General features: G+C 43.9%; 1 protein-coding gene across 1 annotated transcript in view; it reads left to right on the top strand.

Moving 5' to 3' along the window:
- Positions 1–2606: 2606 nt before the first annotated feature.
- The window catches only part of znf407 (zinc finger protein 407), a 146869-nt gene continuing 127612 nt past the window's right edge, over positions 2607–21863 (top strand). The window contains exons 1-3 of the mRNA XM_062538395.1: positions 2607–2679; positions 8077–11394; positions 15415–15529. Coding sequence (XP_062394379.1) covers positions 8100–11394; positions 15415–15529 — 3410 coding nt within the window. The 5' untranslated portion in view covers positions 2607–2679; positions 8077–8099. The remainder of the gene's footprint in view (positions 2680–8076; positions 11395–15414; positions 15530–21863) is intronic.

Here is a 21863-nt window from a genome sequence, read left to right as displayed (position 1 = left end):
AACTTGTGAAACTTTTCAGAAAAATATCATCAACCTTCAGTTCCCTTAACAAGTACATCTGCATACAAATGACTAATGACCTTAATGAAAAATGAGCTGGTAGGGGGATTGCTACAATCTATGTCAAATACCTCTAACTGAGATGAATTGACCATAATTATGGGAAGGGTAAACAATGTCCTCGACACCCTTGTTCCATTTATCACCCCAAAGACCTGTCCAGATGTCAATTAAAATGCACTTGTGAATTGCGTCTTTGAGTGGGCCAAACTGGTCAGGGCCGTCACAGGAAGCAAGTGATTAATCTCTTACCATCCATCAGCTGCTGTCTGACACCGTTTGGCATGTTCATCTGCAGAGGGCACTACAAACCTATAGGAAAGGGAACACACCTGAGTATGCACTGGGTGAACCAGTGAAAAGGCACAATGTCTGGAAGTAATGGGTAAAGAATGCATCTGATGCTTACAAATGCAGATGCATTCAGCATTTAGATGCTTTTAAACTTGAAAAGATTTGATGAGATTCAACTTTATTGTAAAAGTACAGAGACAACGAAATGCAGTCTGTGTCTAACCAGAACGGCAAAAAAATACAGAAAAAAGTGTGATATGGCCGGTAGTGCAGTGTACACAATCACATACAGTTAAGAAGGTGGAGTGGTTTACAGAAATATAAATTAACTATAAACATGTGCAATGTATTAACTCTATAAGAGCAGAATAGATATGCAGTATGAACAATGTATGAATAACACAGATATGTGCAGTAGTAAATAACATTATGAGAATAATATAAACAGATGCAGTGTATTGACAGTAATATATTACATAAGAAAAACAGAATAAATATGGATATTCAGTATGAAAGGTATAGACCGATATGTACAGTACAGTTATATGCAGTGTGGTAACCGTACCATTGCAGTGTAAAATAAGAACTCCTTTTATCAAAGTATTCCAGGATTCTGGTGAAAGGTTGGAGATGTCTGAACTCAGTTGCCAATCAAATTTCACTTCTACCTTCAGTGCTCCTGAAGTAACCAATTTGCTGAAACATTGCATGCTTATTCTGAGCTTTGTTTAGGCTACTTCTTCCAGTGCCATGATTGTGTTCAAACACACACAGAAGAGACAGCTAGAGCACAAGAGAAACAATTTGAAAGAAATGTATTGGATTATGCAGTTAATGAGCAATACTCCTTGAAGGTCAATGGATTTGCATGAGGGGGAGTTGGAGTGGGGACAACAACACATGATTGACAGGCAGCTTATTGTTCTGATTGGTCTTGTTCAATTGACAGAGCCTGTTGTACAGAGAAATTGGTCTTTTCATGTAGACAAGAGAGAGAGCGAGAGAGAGAGCGACAACACTGTTTAACCACTGGTCTGTTATGCATGTCATACTAATCATACAACTAATAGCTGAAATCCCATAGCATTTAGTTTAAAACATTTCTGAATATAGGCTATTTGTCTATATTTGCACATTTGCATTTCACATTTTAATATTAGCAGATAGATAACTTATTGCCTTTGTAAATATAGAATGTAAGTGTCCACAATAAAAACACACTTTTGTAACAATGAAAATGATTATTATGACCGGCATATTTTTGAAAGCCACTAGTGGTTGTTGTGGGGACCTGGAACGTTTGAGGTGCAATACTGTCAGGTAGGCATAACCCTAGAGAGCATGGCCGGTGGTTTGTCTGAGATGCCAGACACCTGTGTTGGGCCTTCTGCAGGTGGGCCTATAAGATTATTTGTGGCTTTGTTGTTGTGCTGGTTTCGGTGCAACATGATGTGTTTAGGAGGCCTACTATAGGGCCTACATGCATTAGGCCTTATTTGCCAACCTTTCAGAATCAACTTTATTGGCCAGGTTTGTGTAAACAAACAAGAAATTTGACTCTGGTTAATCTTTGCTCTCAAAGTAGCCTCTCAGGGGTACAAAAAGTTAAGCACTGACAAACTTCGGATTAGAATTTTATTTTCATTATAAATTACATACACGTACATATTAATTTGGGCTGTAAATCTATCAATAGAAAAGAGAAATGTAGGCTAATATGTCTCTTCGTATTTGTTTTCACACATTTTACTTAACCTCAAGGGTCTGTACAAGGATGTTTATTTGCCACACATGCATATGATTACTAAAGTAGCCTAAAGAATGCAGTGAAATTGTCAGTTCCTTCGCTTTAGTTGATTTACACCCCAAAGTAACAATCATTCGCAGACAACTCTGAAGAGGCTAAAATTACATTTGAAAATGTCTAAAGTCTCCTGACACAGACATCAGCTGGCAGAAAGTGGGTCATCTCCATTCCAAACTAGCCACTGGACCAAAATGCAGGCCGCTTAAAAAAGCATAACGTTAGCCAATGACTTAGTTGGCATTTACGTTACCTCTGGGTTTCAGCAAACAAAACACATGCTTGCACACGTTAGGCAGAGAAAACAATATTCAATTTAACCACTGGCCAAGCTACTCCATTTCCATCACGGAATGAAAGTCAATCCACTGAATGAAGACTTCTCCCGCAGAATTTGTAGCCTACAGAGCGTCCAGTTAAGCCCGCCTTTCTGTGTCAGTGACGTAATGCACGCTCTACGGTACGCCACTTGTGAGCAAGAGCAAAAAGCGCGGACAGTGGAATTACAGGGTGATTAGGAGGTAAGAGACGAAAACAACCATTGTGTGTAGAATTTTTTTGATCGTATTGTTGTAAAAATCCATTGGGTAAAATATGATTCGAGCTATAATCTGTATGTTGCCCAGGAAAACACATAGTTTAGAGGTCGCATTTGGATTGCTTTTTGGGCCTCTGTGCTGCCGTCGTTTTCAGAGCCTTCGAGGACCTAAGCCCCGTCCCCAGTGCCTTCTTATTGGATAGTTGAATGAACAGTGCGAGTTAATTGGACATCTTAAACGCCATTCAAGCAACAGACTATGGGAAGTGTCGACTCCAGAACAGCACCCCTGAATTTAGCTAACTTAGCTTTCCAACTTGCTGTTGGCTAAGAATCAGTAACCAGCTGTATGATTCATGTTGATATAAACTTGCTGTTGACGTGCGTTAATATGCTGTAATACGTACTTATTAAATGATATACAACCAGTTTCGGAATATAAGTTTTGTTTCATGCCTGCTAGCTTGCTAACGTAATGCTACATGTAGGCACAGAGGTCTGCCGGCTAACTTGCAAGGTAATATTAGCTAGCTAGCGTATTTTTAGCAGGAATGCGGAGGGTAAGTTAACTAGCCGTTAGCAGCTAGGTGTGTAACTTATCTCAGAAATCGTACATATTGTGAATTTAAGAGATGACAGTTGTCATATGCGAAAGAATGACAGCTACTGTCTGATCGTTCGGAATGCCACATCGCTAATGTTTGTTGTAGAAGAGAAGTTGACGTTACTTCAAGATACGGAAATGAGTCAACAGAGCTTACGTTACCGGGGCGAGCCGACCACTAACAGGCAGCAGGCTCGCTAGGACCATCATGAAATGTCATCATGCAATGTGCAGGACGTGAAGTAATGTTCCTTTGATGAGAGCGTTATTAGCCATCCATACGTATAATATTCAATGTTTTTTTTTTGCTTCAGATCACCAGTCATCAATAATTCTATATCAGACGAATTCTGACTCGCAATGTTATGAATAACGTTAGGCTGCTTCACCGATTGTTCCACTGAATTCCACATGACTGAAGTTAAGCCTGCAGAGTTTCTCAAATTATATAATCATTTGGATGCCATTGGTCATTTTTTTTGCATTCATCTTTAAAATGTATTTATTGACACGAAATCATACAGACTACAATTAATGTACATTCTAAGGGCCCTCTGCGTAGTGAATTTACTTGGTATGTTATGAAAATTAAAACGCTTATAATCAAGTAGCCTTTAATACTGATTGCATGCTAATTATTAGGCTTCCAATTAATTAGGCCAATGTAATTTGTCTGGACTAAACGTTACTGATGATTGCTGGAATGACAGTCATGACCACTCTTCCCATGCATAGGCCTACCAGCAAAGTGGTTTACATAAGTTGAAATTGAGCCCTTCATAAATAAAAAAGAGTAGCCTACTACCTTCATAAGAACATTTATGTTAACATAATGTTAACACACCATTGAGATGAAACCCTATAATCACTGGGCGACCAAGAGTTCTTGAAATAAAGTGTTTTGACGTGAAGGTGTTTTCACTTTGAAACATACAAAATGCAACTTCCCCAGGAACCCAAACTTTTGCATTCAACTTCTGTAGTGGTCAGACAACCTGAGTGATCAGATGACTTGTTTTCATACTGGATACAGACCTATGGTGATGCAAACTTCAAAGAATTGCCTAAGACTTATTCAAGGGTCCCATAACTCCATGACCAGTAGGTGAGGAAAGAGGAGGACTTAAGTCCATGGAAGTGCCATAAACTGGGGGCAGGCATAGAAGAACCTCGTTAGTCAGTGGTACCTGGCTCTATCAAATTATGTTGCTGCACATTGAATCAAATTCTGTGGAAACTTGAATAAATTAGCCTAAACATGACCAAATAGTTTCTCTGCTGCATATTGAGGAAGGACATATTGAAAATATTTTTAGCAAGCCTTTGTATTGGCACACATAGTCACATAGTCTATAGTCAACATTTAGTCATAGTCTATAGTCAACATTTAAGCTGTGCTTAAAATGCTCACTCACTCACTATAGTGTTTGCTATCAAGAACTAACGAGGGGACAAAAGGTCAGAGTCGCAAGGATTAAGCCAGTTTAAATAGTCAATTGTGCTTTTGGGTATTCGTCTCAGGCAAGTGGGAGAGCTCACTGAAACACTAGAAAATAAGTTGATGTACACACCACACACTGGATACATTTCTGTTGGAGGCTTGATTTGCTTGAAATACTGTAAAAGCATTCATACAGGCAATATGAAGCATTTGGTATTAGTAGTATCCTCCTGAGAACCTGCGTCCTCGTACGAGGACATTACATTTAGGCTCTGCTTTACTGAAGTTAAAGTTTTTTGAACAAAAACCTGTTGTCCTCATGTGGACACCTCATTTTACCCTCTAGTGTTATCAAACACACGTACAATGTTTTGGGAAAAAGCAATATGGCTTCGATATCCACCTCCACGTTTTACCGGCATACACGTGAGAACTATCGTCATGGTAACGTACCATGAACAACTTCATTTAATAGTTCATTTGGTGAAAGGGTGAACATTTATAATTTATGTGTGCTTCTAAGGGACAAATTAGCTATGTATCTGATTAATTTGTTATCATATGTTGCGAGCAATACCGCTATATTGAACTTTGGCTGAATGGTAGACAAATGTTGCAGCCTAGCCTAATTTATACCCTCAGCAATATTATATATTGTCTTTATGCAATTTAATTAACTAGTCTGGCGTGGTCTGACAGGTTTCTCATAATTTGAACAAATAGCTTAAGAAGAATAAATACTGTTCATATTTTAGGGTCAGCGCCATAGGATTCCCACGGTGGCCAGCATCTATGACGACACCTGAGCTAACCAAAATGGTGCCCATGGAGCGTTAGAACGTACTTCAACATATCCAACGTATTATCTGTCCAGTGATCCATCTTGCTCTGTTATAGAATCTTTGGTTGTAATATGATATGGCATCTAGTTTCCCCCATTTCGATCATTGCAAACAGACCAGGACGTCTTTAATGTCCTCAATCGAGGACATCGGGATTGAAATGTACGCATAATTTAATTTTTAGGCTATATATTACATTGAAAATTGTCGTTCATTGGCCATATCAAATTACTGTAAAACAATAATGGAAGTGAAAGTGTGGACATAGACATAATAGAATAGCCTGAATAAATAATTCCATTTAAGGAATTGCAAAAATAAATAAATAAACAGATAAGAAACAAATAGAGCAGAACTGTTTTGCTTAAATTCATTGTGGATAGACTTCTCTCCACATGGGTGTGACCCACACACACAACTAACATTTACAAATAAACACTAATCTTAACCAAATTAATAACAGGTCATTTCTGTTCAATAAAACCAAACTGTTTTCTTAATAGTTTAATCTTTGTGGTACACACATGTCGAATATTCACATTCTTTCTGGACTGGTAGGCTAATCTCATTGTATTTTATGGTAATAGAGACCCAATGTCTTCAAACGAGGACATGGTTTTTCTCAAAACTACTTGTTGTACAGAAGTGACATTTTTTTTTGTATGTTTATGAAGCCCTACTAAGCCAAAATAACTGAGTGAAATGAAAAATGCATTCAAATTTACACCCCGGGTCTCAGTCGTATACGCCTTAAAGTCTAGGAACAGGAAAGAGGTACCATATTTTAACAAAGACATAAAGCCTTTAAATGTACTATTAGCCTTTTAAAGACTTCCATTGATTATGGTAAAGTGTAGCCCATAATTACTTCCTCCTTCTGTCATGTCTGAAATGATTGTTGAAAAATGTGTTGGTAGTGCAGGGTTTGACGGCTAGTGTCTCTCAGAGAACATCTCGTTTGCCACATTTCACACCACACTTGCCAATATCGACTAAGAACTTTGAGGCCTTTGATGTTGAACTAGAATATCTATCACTCTTTACTGGCTCAGGTGAAGAAAGGTGTCCATATCCCATTAGATTTGTTAATTAAACTCGCGGCCTTTGGCTCTTAAATTTCTAGATCAAACATTTTATAGTTCTCGTCAGTTTCAAGAGAACTTTGGAGAGCGCCATCTCAGTTGAGCTGCATTTGTTGCATATGTTGTTCCAGAATGAAGCATGTTTATCTATGGGAGAATACAGCAATGCTTTCTGTTCTCTTCAATGTTAGTTCATGAAATGGAGAACAACAAAGTGTTGTTGAACTTAAATAATGCCTTTCAAGACTTTGAAAAGTAAGAAACGTGGCCTAATGAAAGACAACTCTAGCAATATAAAAGCAGTTTAATGAAAAAGTGTGACATTTCTCCTTAATGTGTTTTTCCTCTTATACGTAATTATAAAGCCACATGAATGAATTCCTTTTCCAGTATCATCGAAGAATAGCCTTAGCTTAGATGTTTGAAAAAGGGCCTCAGTAATATTTGTTCATGGCCCATTATACTCTCCATCCACCCCCCCACCCCCCGATGCCTCATACTTTCCCTGAAAACCTTATTTCTTCCCCTGGACGGATGTCTTGGTGAGGAAAAATGCTTTATGAATACGGCTCATTGTGTTTATGGACCACAGCTGTGGGGGTCTGTAGTAGTGTATGTGTCATTAGGTGGCGAATGTCTGTACGTGAGGTAGGGTCTGGCACGCCTAATGGAGTCCTCTATGCTCCGTGGTAATTAGGCTAGAGCGATCAGGCTCAGAGGGGAAATGGGAAGCAGCAGCAGGCCTTCAGAAGAGAAGGGGGCAATCTGACGTGACATGTGACAGAGCTGTGCCATCACCAGGCCCACCTCTACCTCCAGCGGCACCACCACCGCTATCATCATCACCATTATGGTCCTATGCTCCACTGCAGACTGTTACAGATTTTCTGTGGTGGGATATGAAAGCTACGTATATAAAAAAGATAGGTTTGCACTGTACATTGGGGGTTTGGAAAGAAGAAATAGATTGATGTGATGCGATGTGATTTTATATGTTCACCTATCTTAACATATTTTACTAACTTTGTATTATTTTAACAGTTGTGCCCTAATATATTGCATACAGTGTGTCACTTCATTTAATACAATTCTGAGTTGATAAAGGCTTTAGTGTATTGTCACTGCGAGGCATCCATTTGTGACAAAACTGACCTAATTTATTCTTATTTCTCTATTTTTCAGTGTGTTATCTGCATTGAACTGCATGCTCATTTAACTGAGTATGCCATGTTGTAGTTATTCCTTGTTGGAGTGTTTTTTAAGACGAGCACTAGATGGCGACAAAACAGTGGATATGGAACAGTGAAGAAAATATTAAACATCTACAAGACTAAAGCGTACACACTGGTGTATGGATGATTGTAAAGGTCAGTTATATCAAATATGTCTTCTTTTTTTCTTATCTCTACAGAGAAAAGACAAGGAACCATCAAAATGGACACAAGGCCAAAAAGAAAGCTTAGATCTGGGAAAGAGGTGACTGAAGATGGAAACAAAGATGAACAGCCTGGTGCTGATCCAGGAAGTAGTTCCAGAGTTGGAATGGAAGCAGCTGACATTCCTACCACACCTTCAAAGGAAGATGAGGTCACCAGTGGAGGTTCTAGATCACACAGGCTTGTGGAGTCCCAGTCCTCAGCAGCGGAGGATTCTAGTGGTCACAAGCAGGCCAACATGACTCCCACTACACAGAGAGATGATGACCGCACTTGCTCTCTCTGTGACTTCGTAGCAAAAACCCCAACTGCCCTGAAGATTCACGCTAAAAGAAAGCATTCCCGTAGAGGCGGTGGCGCTCGCAGTGAATTTGCCCAGAGCAGGAAAGCAGACAAAGTGGCATCACAAGTAGCCAAGACACATGATGACAAGCAGAAGAGCTCACAAAATGCAGTCGCAGAAGACAATCCTCAGGTTACAGTGACCTTGGCATCACATCAACAGGACGCAAGCACAGTTGCAGATGGCAAGAATACAGGGCAGCCACCCCCATGTGATCCTGTAAGTTCTGAAGACTCGACTGAGAACACTGAAAGCAGACATGTCAGCCCCACCCAGTTGCTCCTGGAGATAGTAGATGCTTCTACTGGAGCTTCTGTACATGGCTCAGATAGAAAGGACATTGGCTCTATGGAAGAGCCAAGTGAACATGGAGAATCTGCTTCAGGTGTTGAAACAAAATCCAAAGAGGGAGAGAGTCAAAGAAAGATAGGAAAGCGGGGCCGAAAACCCAGGGTGATGCACGCATGCACCTACTGTGGCCACGAGTTTCAGGACAAACCTACTCTGGCCACGCACGTGAAGAGACGCCACACAAAAGAAATGAACTACTTCTGCGAGCTCTGCTCTTACGCCAGCGTCACCAAGTGCGATTACGAAAAGCACTGCGTGAGCAATAAGCACAAAAGGCGAGTGGCGGAGAACAGCGAGACGCCCAGGCCTTCTTCGCTCGCCCCAGAACCAAGCGAGACGGAGGAACAGCAGGACCAGCTGGGCAGAGGTGCTCAGGCGGCCCCGACTCGGGCGGTAAAGCGCTCAGCCAGCGGCAGGCCCCAGCTGCAGTGCGGGAGCTGCTCTTTCAGGGCCGGCACGTCTGCCCTGCTGGAGAGCCACGCTCGACTGAAGCACCCAGCTGAGCACCGCTTCCACTGCAAGGTCTGCCACTATTACACCGCCACGGCCGAGGGAATGGAAGCCCACTTAGCTGGCGACGCCCATCAGCGGGTTGCCAAAGAGAAAGACGTCGGGGCCTCGTTTGAGGACTGCGTCGAGAAGGTTTTAGTCATCCTGTCGCAGAACACCCCGAGGATGAGTGATGCCCCGGATGTGGAAGGGACCGTGTCTGTGGACGCGACGGACGCCGGGACCGACGAAACCGAGGAGACAGAGAAAGAAGTGGAAATTGTGTTGACTGATGGGAAAAGTGAGGATGGCTCCCCTGCCAAAAGGAAAAGGGGAAGACCGAAGGCAGCAAGTGTAACCACGTGCCACTACTGTGGGCTGGTCGCTTCCAACGCCACTAACCTTAGTGTGCACATACGTCGAAGGCACAGTCACCAGTACAGTTATGCATGCAAAGTATGTAGCTATTACTGCGTGACCAAAGGGGATATGGACCGTCACTGTGTTACCAAAAAGCACCTTAAGCGCTCAGAGGCTGCTGGTAGTCCAGACTCTGTTGTGCAAGTTCTGAGTGGGAACCAATCTGAAAAGGGTGTCGAGGAAGAAGCTATGCAAGTGGATGGGTCCGATGAGGTTGGGACTAGTCAGTCTGAGGGAGATGTTGCCATGGCAGAATCAGCGGCAGACAGTGAGACACCCTCCCAAACAACTGACAAATCTGACGTTCAGAGTAGCCCAAACTCAAATAGCACTCCCCTTAAGAAAAGCAAGTATGACTCGGTCAACTCCTGCGAACACTGTGACTTTGTGGCCCACTCCATTCCGTCGCTCGAGCTTCACACAAAGAGGAAGCACACCAAAGATTTCGAGTATGTGTGTCTGGCATGCAACTACTACGCGGTGACCCGCAGGGAGATGTCACGCCATGCGTCCACGGACAAGCACAAGCAAAAGAGTCAGCTCTATCAAGAGAGGAGCTCAGGGAAAGACACTGCTGCGTTAAACAACAGCGAAGAGCTAGGCGATACCGCCGAGCAGAATTCCGCCAGTGTGGCCATGTTGGATGAGGAGCCTCCTACTGAGGAGAAGGTGCAGGCTTCAGAAGCAGAACCTGAACCCAGTGCACCAGCTCCTGATACGGTCCAAACTGCTGTCACACCGACAGCAGAGGTTTCCAGTGATCCAGCAAAAGAAAACGTTACCGCGGAGGATGGTGTGACTCATGAAAAAGTGTCCGAGATTAAAGGTCATGAAGGGGCTGAGGACTCAGAGATGATCCAAGACGTAGTTACAATAAAACTCGACCCAAGCGAGACCGAAGCAGCTCTGGATGTCTCACCCATGAAGGATGCTCTGGAAGTGGAGGCAGAACCTGAGGAGGAAGGCTTAGATGATTATGATGAGGAAGAAGAAGAAGATTTGATTGAAGGCAAATGTGACGACTCTTTTACCGACAAGCAGTTGGTCAGAGCAATCCCATTTGATCCATGTATCGTCTCACTCAAGGTTTTGCAGGAAGGTGAGACGCCGGAAGACCGTATAGCGATCTTGGGAGATGCTACAAGCAGCATAATGGTGACGGGTGTTCCGAGGCCCGTGAAGGTCAGGAGAGGTAAACCAGCAATGAGTGCTGCTGCTCGTGGGTTGATACCTGGTCAACGAATCAAGTGCGAAGACTGTGGTTTCATGGCAGATGGCCTTAGCGGTCTGAACGTTCACATCTCAATGAAACACCCGTCCAAGGACAAGCACTTCCACTGCCTGTTGTGCGGCAAGTCCTTCTACACCGAGAGCAACTTGCACCAGCACCTGACCAGCGCGGCTCACCTGCGCAACGAGCAGGCCAGCATCGAGGAACTCCCCGAGGGCGGCGCGACCTTCAAGTGCGTCAGGTGCAATGACCCCTTCGAGACAGAGCAGGAGCTGTTTGTGCACATCAAAGAGAAGCACGAGGAGCTCCTGCGAGAGGTCAACAAGTACGTGTTGGAGGATACGGAGCAGATCAACCGCGAGCGGGAGGAGAACCAGGGCAGTGTGTGCAAGTACTGCGGCAAGGTGTGCAAGAGCAGCAACTCCATGGCTTTCCTTGCCCACGTACGCACCCATACAGGTATGCACTCTTTCTTTCTTTTTTCTTTCATTCATTCATTCATTCATTCATTCATTCATTCACTCATATCTAATGTGCAGTTACCGTACAGGTCATTTATAGCTATCCATATACAGTAATTTCCCGCATATGAACCGCATTGTGTATAAGCTGCAGGGCAGTGTTTTATGCGAGTTTAAAGAAACAAAACCATATTAACTGCCCCCCTGAATTAACATCATAGCTGAAGAAATTTGGCAAAATCAATGTATAAGCCGCGGCTAATCGTCGGGAAATTACGGTAGTCATTTATAGCTATCTATATAGCTGTCTTTGTGGGGATTTGCTTGTTTTTTACCACAAATTTTATCACAAAGGAGGCACAGTTGTACCATAGATTTGCATCATGTGTTGAACAGTTCTTTGAAGCCATCATAATCATGTTAGCCTACCAGTTGTCTTGTGCCTGGTTCACCACTGCACTCAGAAGCTGCAGGAACTAAGGTGTTGCTACTTTAAGAAAACACTAAGGTATCCGGATCAAGCTCTAGCAGGAGAGACGCTAATGGACTGCAGATAAGGATTCCCTTAGCAATGCCTGGTCAAAGACATGTGTGACTCATAATGGATGTGTCCATTACCAGGATTCAGTTGTAATTATAGCCAATAAGTCTCGATAAACGTGTTAGGGCAGCAGCTAGAAGCATAGGAAGCCCAAAAGAGAAGCGGGATAATAATTTAAAATAATCAATGTGGACGTTGTCAAAGCCCTTAATTTCCCCTGTGTGTGTGTGTGTGTGTCTGAGTGTGTTTGTGAGATATGCACATGTATGTGTCCATGTTTGTGGTTAGCCGATTATCCCCAATCCATTAAGACCTCTTCTGTTATTTATAATGCAAAGCAGGTCTTGGGCTGGTCAGGCATGTGACTGCGGAACAGGTCCAGCAGGTTAAGAACAGGGCCCCTCCATTACTCTTCTTTGACCATGTGTATTAATTGCTTTTAAAATCAACTTAATGCAGGAACAAGAAGTGAGGGCACCATCAATAAATGCCCCCCTTCTGCTTCCTTCAGTCTATCTCTCCATTTGGCCGGAACTTAAATGGGACTTTAATTGTTGCACATAGTTGTGTTATCTATCTCTGGGTAAGCACTAGTGTGAGTAATTTAGCCGTGCTGATTCTGTTAATATTACGGAATGGGGAGGTTAACTCAAGGGACCTCGGTAGGGTTTTTTTCCCCCCTCCTTATACTATGTACTGTTGGTCCTGAGGTAAGACATTGAGGTGCTCTGAATTATTGTTTCCCTGCCTGAGCACCACAACACAATACAGAGACAATGTTTCATATGTGTTATATTGCTGTCGTGTGCCAGCGTGACATTATCAAGGTATTGCAATTCAAGAGATTGCATTATCCTGCACATGCATCACTGAAAAGATAGGAACGGAATAAAAATGGAATTAACATCCCAACACATCATACTTCATGTTTATGTAAATGTGCCCATTTTTCTGTTTGTCCAAAACAGGATTAATCCTTTGTTCGTGCCCCATTTTAACTCTCGCTGGATTCACCTTTTATCACGTGGAAAGGATGATAGTGTTTCATAGTTCGCTTGTTTTATGGAAGTGTGCTACTTAAGAAAATGAAAAAGGTGACAGGCAAACAGATGTGTTAATCAAAATCAAGGGCAAATTCATGTCTCAACCAAACAAGAGTCTTCTTTTTTGTCTATGTGCGCAGGCTCTGACTTCAGCTATATTTGAAGCATTACCGTTATTTGTGGAATGCACACACTTTTTTTTTGTTGCTGACAGAATGATGATGATGATGATGATTATTACATTCCTTCATTACAGGGAATTAGTCACTTTTTGTTGCTGGTCATTTATTCTGAGAAACTTTTCTCTGCGGCTGTGGACTGTGGCTGTGAGGTCCGACCGCCAGTATTTGTGCTGGGAGCCAATCCAGATAATTTTAATTAAGCCAGGGTTTTATTTAGTTGATTAATTAGTGAAATCAGGCGATGGTGGGAGGCCGCACAAGTATTTGTCAATTTGTCCCCTGAAAAAAAAAACACTTTTTTTTTTTTCCGTGAGGACAAAGCTAGATTTGCATTTTGAGCTAAATTGGTCACTTTTTCACTGAAAAGAGCTGTCCGACCTTTTTTGAACCTGGGTGGAATAGAGTAATGGCTCCATAGGCACTGTGTGAACACGTATTGTAAGCCTCTATCCCTCTCCCTCAGAAGTCTGAAGAAACTTGTAAACCATTCCTTGATGCATTTGTTTTTTGTTTCACCTCTATATTGTTAGATTAGATGCCTGTATTGTAGGCCCAAGGGTATAACATTGTGCATCCCATGTAATGCACAAGCTAACATTTTATTTCCAAGTATAATATTTTGATTAATTAATTTTGTTTCATGTTGTTTTTACACTTAATTTGATTGAAAATTTGATCGAAATCCTCCATTATTCTGTTAAAATGCTGGGAAAAAAGGTTGAGGCTAAAATGAACTTGCCTTTTTTCCCTTCCGTTTCTTCAGGAGGAATGGAGGTTTTTAAGGAGATGAATTAGTCATCCCAAGTCCCAACCCAGACGTGAGAACATCACATTACCGTCGTGCGCAACAGTATTAATTTAACATGACACCACATTGATGGTCGATTTCAGCTTCCCACGACGGGCTGCTTAAGTGGAGCGCTGGAATTATAATTTGATATGAAGCGACGACTGAGAGATGTAACATCTCTCTTCCCCTGCCATGTCTCATACGCACCAGGGCCATCTGGTTGGCTTTTTTTTTTAACGCACGATCCCACTGGTGGAGGTAGCCCACTCCACCTTGACACGGTGATGGGGCGCAGGGGTTGATGGGTGTGTTGCGGCAGAGTGAAGAGAGCCTTCCGATTTGCTGCCACTCAGCTGTGAAACACACACCCGCTCTCTCGCCCATTTGCGGGACTTGTTAGCGCCCGCTCGGCTTTCAATCTTCGTTATGGCGTTAAGATTCGATGTGTCGTGCCGCGAGCCTGTGGCAAGTGAACCGTGCATGAACGTATTAGTAATCTACACAAAGTGCTTAATCAAATCAGTGGGCTCTCCTGGAATAAATATTGCACAACGTCTTTGGCTATTTGCTAGGAGGAGGGGTTATTCATATCCTCCCCTAAATACATTTAGAACTTCTAAGTGAGATGAGTGATAGACTTGGCCATTTCCACAATAAAAATGTCCTCCGCAAAGAACCGGAATTTTTCCCCCCTTACAGGTTCTGTTTAGAGCTCCTTGACGGCTACACCATCATCCCTACTAGTAGTAAGGCGCAGGCCCTTACAGGCCGAACGGCAGCATTGCTCTTTAATGACCAATGGCAGAGGAAGACTGAAGCACTCTCTCAAAGCAAGCCCCTCCCTGTACAGATTTATAAATGACATTAATTAGCAGTAAACTTCTCCAGCGACCGTGGCCGAGTGATTAGTGCCTAAATGATGGAACTGGGTGGCGAGCGCACTTTGGATTGATTTACGTTTTCAGCCTGACCTTTTGAATCCAATTTACACACCCAGTCGCTAAGGAAAGGGAAGAGAAGAAGGAGGAGAGGAGAGGAGAGGAGAGGAGAGAAGAGAAGAGGAGAGAGGTTGAGTGGGAGCGGGGGCAAGGCCCAGAGCTTTAACTATCTGCTGTACAAATCTAGGTCAAAGGAAAAGTGATGAACGCAATTTAGGTTTTTAAAAAATTCAGATTTATGTGAGGTTGTGCTTTTAATCTCAAAACACCCCCCCATTTGTTTAAAAGTTAACGGTAAACACTTCACTGGAGAATTGTAAGTCTGCAAAGTTGGTACACTACCAGACACGCCAGAAGATTTCTCCTAATTTCTTTCCATCTTCAAGCCGTGTGAGAAGCATTCCCTGTGGGTTGCTGGCAATTTATATTTTACCTCAATGATTCTTTGGTGAGCGTTTGTTGGGAATATGAAGGCCTCGAGTGTCACACAATTGACTTTCTTTTCCTCACCTCATCCTGTACAGGATCCAAACCCTTCAGCTGCAAGATCTGCAACTTTGCCACTGCCCAACTCGGAGATGCCCGCAACCACGTTAAACGGCACCTTGGCATGAGGGAGTACAAGTGCCACATCTGTGGGTGAGTAGCACAGACCTGCAGATCTCCCTTTGTCTGGGGGTGGGGAGTGGGTGGTGTGGGGTGGTTTGTGCCCAAACACATGCAATTCATCCCCCTTTTTCCCTGTGCTTTGATCGTCTGTTTCCATGGTGACACTCACATGAAGACGTTTAGTTACTTACTGCTCCCTCAGTAATTTGTGGTAAAGTGTGTTAGAATTGTTCCATTAAGTTTACTTGGCCTTTTTTTTTCTCTCTCTCGGTTGTGTTTCTGCCACTGCTGTTGCTTCCAGACACATTAGAGTTGGGGGGTGGGCTGGTGGTGGTGGTGTGTGTGTGTGTGTGTGTGTGTGTGTGGGGGGGGGGGCACTGGAGTGGGCCGCAGTTAAACACAGCTCAGGCCTTAATGAGAAAAAAGGTTCACGTTCTGCAGACCCTCCAGCTAAAGCTGTTTTCTCAAGTGCTATAAATGTGTTAGGTCTTTGGCCAAGTGCATGATTAAAACACGCAAACACACACACACACACACACACACACACACACACACAGACAAAGACACACACACACACACAGACAGACAGACAGACAAACACACACACACACACACATACACTGACAGACAGACACACACACACACACACTTGCAAAGACACACAAATGCAGATACACAAAATGTTGTATTCCTACTACTACTACACACACACACACACACCACACAGATGTAAGTAAGCACACAGCAAACACAAAAAAACCCCCTGAATTCTCCCTGCTCCTTTGCCTGTCTCGCTGATAGAAAAGTAGTTTCCGCCGCCCACACCGCCCTCTCCTCCTCCGGTCCCTTTGAACAGGTTTACTAAATACAGTTTCGGCTTTCACAAATCACGGCAACGGAGAGAGGGGGGGGGGGGGGGGGGGCCGTCCGCAGACTGTGCCCGCCACGCTTGACGAATGGCCCCGGAGCTCGCTCAGCCGGCTGACGAATGGCGCGGCCGCGTCTATGCCTTATGCTAAAGAGCGGCGAACAAAAAAGCGCGTGGCACAGGACGGCGTAATTAAGGCCAGGTTCGCTCGTTTGCTCACATTTCGGTATTTAAATGAGATGATAAACGCTTTCCACTTTCCTTAATCTTAAGAGCAGAAGCATTCTTCTAATGGCCAAGGTTTTGCATTTCCAGATAATGCATCTCAGAACTTTTCTTTTCTCTTTTCATTGCCTCCCCTTTGTTTTGTTTTTTCTCTCTCGCAGGATGACCCAGAAAACAAGATTACGGCGTTGATATTAGATATTCTGCCGTGTGTGTGCTTATAAAGAAGGCAGGGGTGGGGGGTTGAGTGTGATCCGGATGAAGCATTTCTTTTCTGAATGAGTGTTGGTATCAAAATCGAACAAAGCAATCTGATTACAGAGAACAGCGGAGTCTCACCCGGAACACAACTGTCTGAGCCGGAGAGCGCTCACAAGCCAAAGGCCCGTCAGTGTCCTAAAATGTTCAATCAGAACTCCTCTAATTCCTAATTCCTCCCCGCCTTTTTCTCATTGATTCCTGTTTTCTTTTGTTGTGTGTGTGTGTGTGTGTGTGTGTGTGTGTGTATGTGTGTGTGTGTGTGTATGTGTGTGTGTGTGGTCCACAGGGCCCATTGTGTTTTGACACGGTGTGCAAACGACAGAGCCCGGTCTCCTCTCTGTCCCTGTGCTCTCCACAGCTGTCAGAGCCACACACACACACACACACACTCACACACACACACATACACACACACACACACACACACACACACACACACACACACACACAGCCCCCCTCCTCCCCGCAGGCCACCCAGGGATGCCTCTGAGCCATGGACTCTGGGAGGTTGTTGATACTTAAAGATATTGTTTTGGCATGTAATTAACAGATGCAAATCAAGGCCAGGACAGGATGGCAACTTTGACCCGGCTGCCAGTCAAGCGACAGCAGGGACCTGTTCATAGAGAGCCTTCTCTCTTTCTCTTTCTCTTTCTCTCCCTCTCACTTTCTCACTCTCTCCATCCCTGTCCCTCTCTACGTGTCTTTCTTCTCCCACTCACTTTTCTTTTCTCTTCCCATTTGTCTTCTTCTCTCCTCTCCAAACCATGTGGCAGTGGCCCTGTCGCTCCTTGTCCGGATGTATCCGTAAGATCACAGGACTAGTCTAGTGTCCAGATCACAGTCCGTATGTATCTGTAAGATCACAGGACTAGTCTAGTGTCCAAAGCTAGTCTATGGTTTAAGCCTCTTCTCACTATGTCCTTTCTTGCACACCACACCACATCTGTCTTTCACATCTATATCTGTCAGATAGCTTCTGGATAATTACAGAATCATGAAAAAGATTGTGTGTCTGTGTGTGTGTGTGTGTGTATGTGCGTGTGTGTGTGTGTGTGTGTGTGTGCTTGAACTCAGCTCAGTATGTGATGTTGCCTCCCCCCACCACCTCTAGTTTACTCTTTTGCTCACATCAACCAGTTATTATTTTATTGGAGTGTAAAATGTATGGGACGTGTAATGGGGAAAAGCAATTAGTTGCCTCCTAGAGGGAGACCCGACCTGGGTAGAGGGGGGGAAAGAATCGTAATTAAAGACAATATTTTTCCAAAGTGCTAAAGAGTGTGTTCTACAGCAATGACATTACCAAAATATGAACCTGATTGATCTTCTTCAGGCGGCCTATAAAGACACAACCTGCACAAACAGCAGAAAAAAAAAAAATGAAATACCAGTTTGTGGATTGCCCCAAATTGCCTACTAGCAATATTGCAAGATTCTTCATATTTAATTGGAAAAAAACATGAAGGAGGGGAAAAAAACACAGCCCACACACACACATACACTCACACTGTACACACACACACACACACTCAGGATGGCGATTTCTTGTCTTTTCCCCCATCGGTGAGTGTCCACCGTGCAGCCGAGCCACTTAATGAGCATCGGCTACCCCTCCTCCATCATTTTCTGAAAAGGCCTTAGATTCAGCACTTTCTTCCCCCACTCCACCGGTCACCCCACCGGACCCCCCCCCCCCCCCACTTCCACCATCTCCCTGCTCTCTGCTCCCTGCTCCTCCCTGAAGATGCTCTCTGGCTGGCCAGCGCTGTTTGTGGGTGTTAAATTATGCATCAGGATTTTAAATGCTGTGAAGCATTGGTTTAATATCTCTGCTCAAGCGCTGTGAAACGCGCCAGCCGCGGAGCCGCGGCAACGGCCCTCTTTGGCTCCGTCTCGTCTCGTCTTGTCTCGGTGCTCCGCTCACGCTCACGCCTCGAGATGTGTATCTAAACAGTGCTACAAATAAAAAGTAGCCCTTTGCGCAAAACTTCTAGATTTGTCACCAAAGGGATAGTTCCTCCACTCCCCCCGCTTCTTCCCCTCTCTCTGCGTCCGTGTCAGTTTCACATAAGTTGGCTACTCGAGCCGTGCTGGTGTCACTGTGATCTGCAATGTCTCTGGCTTTTGTGTCCCCCCCTCGTCCACACGTCTGCGAGTCGGTCCCCAGAATAGCCCATCAGTTCCGCCCTCCCTGCCTTGTGCTTTGTAATGTGTGTGTTAATGCTCGTATTTGTATGTGCGTGCGTGCGCACATGTGTGTGTGTGTGCGCGCGCGTGCGTGTGTGTGTGTGCGTGTGTGTGTGTGTGAGGCCTCGGCTGTGACAGGAGAGCCGCATCTTAGCTCGCTACTTATCCAGAGGAACTTGTCACTTAACGGAGCCAGGGTTATTGTGTGCGCCCTCCCTTCCCCCCTCTCTGCTTGACATGATACTCTATAATCCTCCAAAAGAATCTTGTTAAAACTCCAGGGAAACTATTTTTATGTGCGTTTATTTTTCTTCTCTCCCCCCTTTTTCCCCTCCTCTTCTTCATCTTCTACATTTTAACAGTAATAGTTGGAACAGATGAAGGGGGGGGGGGGGGGGGGATCCCTATGAGGATGATTATAATGTCACTCCCCTGATCTCTTGCCGCCCCTTGAAATAATTGTACATCATTGCTTCATAACGTGTCAGAGAGACGTCGGCGGCGTGCAATTAAAACCGCGGAATATAATACAGCAAATTACGGCCTGTCAGGTTCCCCACAACACAGTCGGTATTTGAGTTACACTTAATCATCATGTGCATTAGCCACTTCATCGGATTTCCACCCGTGCTGCAGGGTGCGAAAGCCACAGAATTATCAAAGTGCCACATCCTCCTGTGCCCCGAGACACTCTCCTACTGTGTGTGAGTGTGTGTGTGTGTGTGTGTGTGTGTGTGTGTGCACACGTGTGTGTGTCTGCACATGTGCCTGTATGTGTTTTTTTTTCTGACTGGTCTCTGTTTGTTTTTATTTATGCGCTTGTTTTTGAGACTAATCTCTGAATAGCTCATTGTGCGCCATTGAGCTGGTGCCATCAAAATTAGTTGGTACTGCTGAAATTAGGGCCCGGTGACATGTTGGAAAGACATTTCCTAATATGCCATACCGTTTGCTATGTTTTCGAACAACACATCATGAATATTAAGTGTTTACCACATGTGCCACCCCAGAAACTAGATTTTTGCATAATTTATTTGCATTTTACAATCAAAACATTTGGAACGATGTTATGTCTCACTGTGGTATTCACGGGCCCAAGAAAGATCGGGAACCACAGCAGCTAACCCAGCGGTCTGTACTCAGAGACGTTAGCCACAGCAGCAGCGTTAGAGCTGCTCGTTGGTCCTCTTTCACGTTTGATGCCATGCTGTTGCCAGCCCACTACAGTACAAAGCATTGTTTGTGTTTGTTTTTTTTTTTTTTCAAGCAGGGGGTCTCTGACCAATATAAACACATTTTGCTCTGATGCGGCTAACCGAATTTAGCGGACCATTATCGGAAATGAAATGATAATAAGTAATGCTAAAGGTCGTTTTGGAAAAAAGAAGACGGAAAGGGCCAGCCTGTAAAGGTTAAGTATGTGACTGAGTTGTTTTCACCAATAGTCGGCTGATGGTAATGAGCGAGCGTCTGCTGGCGGAGCAGGCAGCCTGTTCTGTTTTGACTCTCCCCACCGCGATCGCTCTTTATGAAAGGGACAGCTTTACAGCCGGTTAGGCCCTCATAACACGATAAAGCGTCGCATAATGGATTGGATTTGTATAGTAGCCTTGGGCTGATGTTTGTGAAATTAATGTTTTTTTTTTCCTTCTGGTGGAGCAAACACACACACACACACACACCCATACACACTTACACACACTTACACACACTCACACACTCATGCACAGAGACACTTGCAAATACACTGGCACACAAACACACAAATAGACACACACACACACACACACACACACACACACACACACACACACACACACTAATGCACACAGAGGAGAGAACTCAAACAGGAAGCAGAACAGGCCAGACTTAGCTATGACAGCACCATCAATGAAAACGTATGACAGAGATGAAATTGTGCCGTCAGTCTTTCTTTGTCACTTGAGTGGCGTAAAGGTGATTCATCTGGGAAACGCTGTCTGTCAGTGAACATAATCAAACCGCTCGGAGTATTTGGAATAATTTAATGGTTTCTATTCCGGTAGCAGTGAATGTTCATTTAGGCCCAATTTGATGTATTCTGAATGGGCCAGTAGAGTGGTCCTTGCTTAGCTACTTGTGTGAGATGATATTAACTCCTCTTTAAGTCATCAGGCTCCCCAGCCGTAGGATTTGTAGTATAAATTAGGGCAGTGTGAACTTTTTTGTTGGGCTCATCATCTTTGTAAGCAGGTTGAGTCAGTCCAGTCACTGTCTTTAAAAAAAAAAAATAATAATAAGAGGAACTGAGAGAAAGCTCCCGTCATCCATCGAGTGGATTTTTAATAAGACCCTGGCAGTACCCTACAATTCCGTGCGGGGAATTGGGGAACCATCTTCTCTTTAGTGGTCTCCGAAGGATAGCTGAGAGGTTTTATGGTCAAAACATTTGCTTTTAATCAAATAAAATACAAACAAACTCGGCGGCAAAGCGCCGAATCAGGAGGTGTTCAGTTGCTGTTGTGTGTGTGTGTGTGTGTGTGTGTGTGTGAGGGGGTCTCGTTCTTAAGGGAGGAGAGTGGGGGGATCGTCAGCAAAATCATGGAATCTTTTCATTGGCTGAGACGTCAAGAGCAGACGGTAATGGTGGAGTGTCTCTTCAGTATGTGTTCAAGTGTTGACCCTGTTGAAAGTGCACACTAGTATTCTGTCCACTACACTGTCGTCCATGTACATGACTTTCTGTTTGGACAGTCAGGCTAGCTGGACTGTCCAAGCCTAATCCTAACCAGTCAATGTATCGTTTCATAATCTAGCACTACATATTGAGTGTAAGTACTG

The sequence above is a fragment of the Sardina pilchardus genome, chromosome 6 (assembly GCF_963854185.1).
Source record: "Sardina pilchardus chromosome 6, fSarPil1.1, whole genome shotgun sequence".
Classification (NCBI taxonomy): domain Eukaryota; kingdom Metazoa; phylum Chordata; class Actinopteri; order Clupeiformes; family Clupeidae; genus Sardina; species Sardina pilchardus.
The sequence above is the reverse complement of the archived record's forward strand: the minus strand, read 5'-3'. Positions and strand labels throughout refer to the sequence as shown.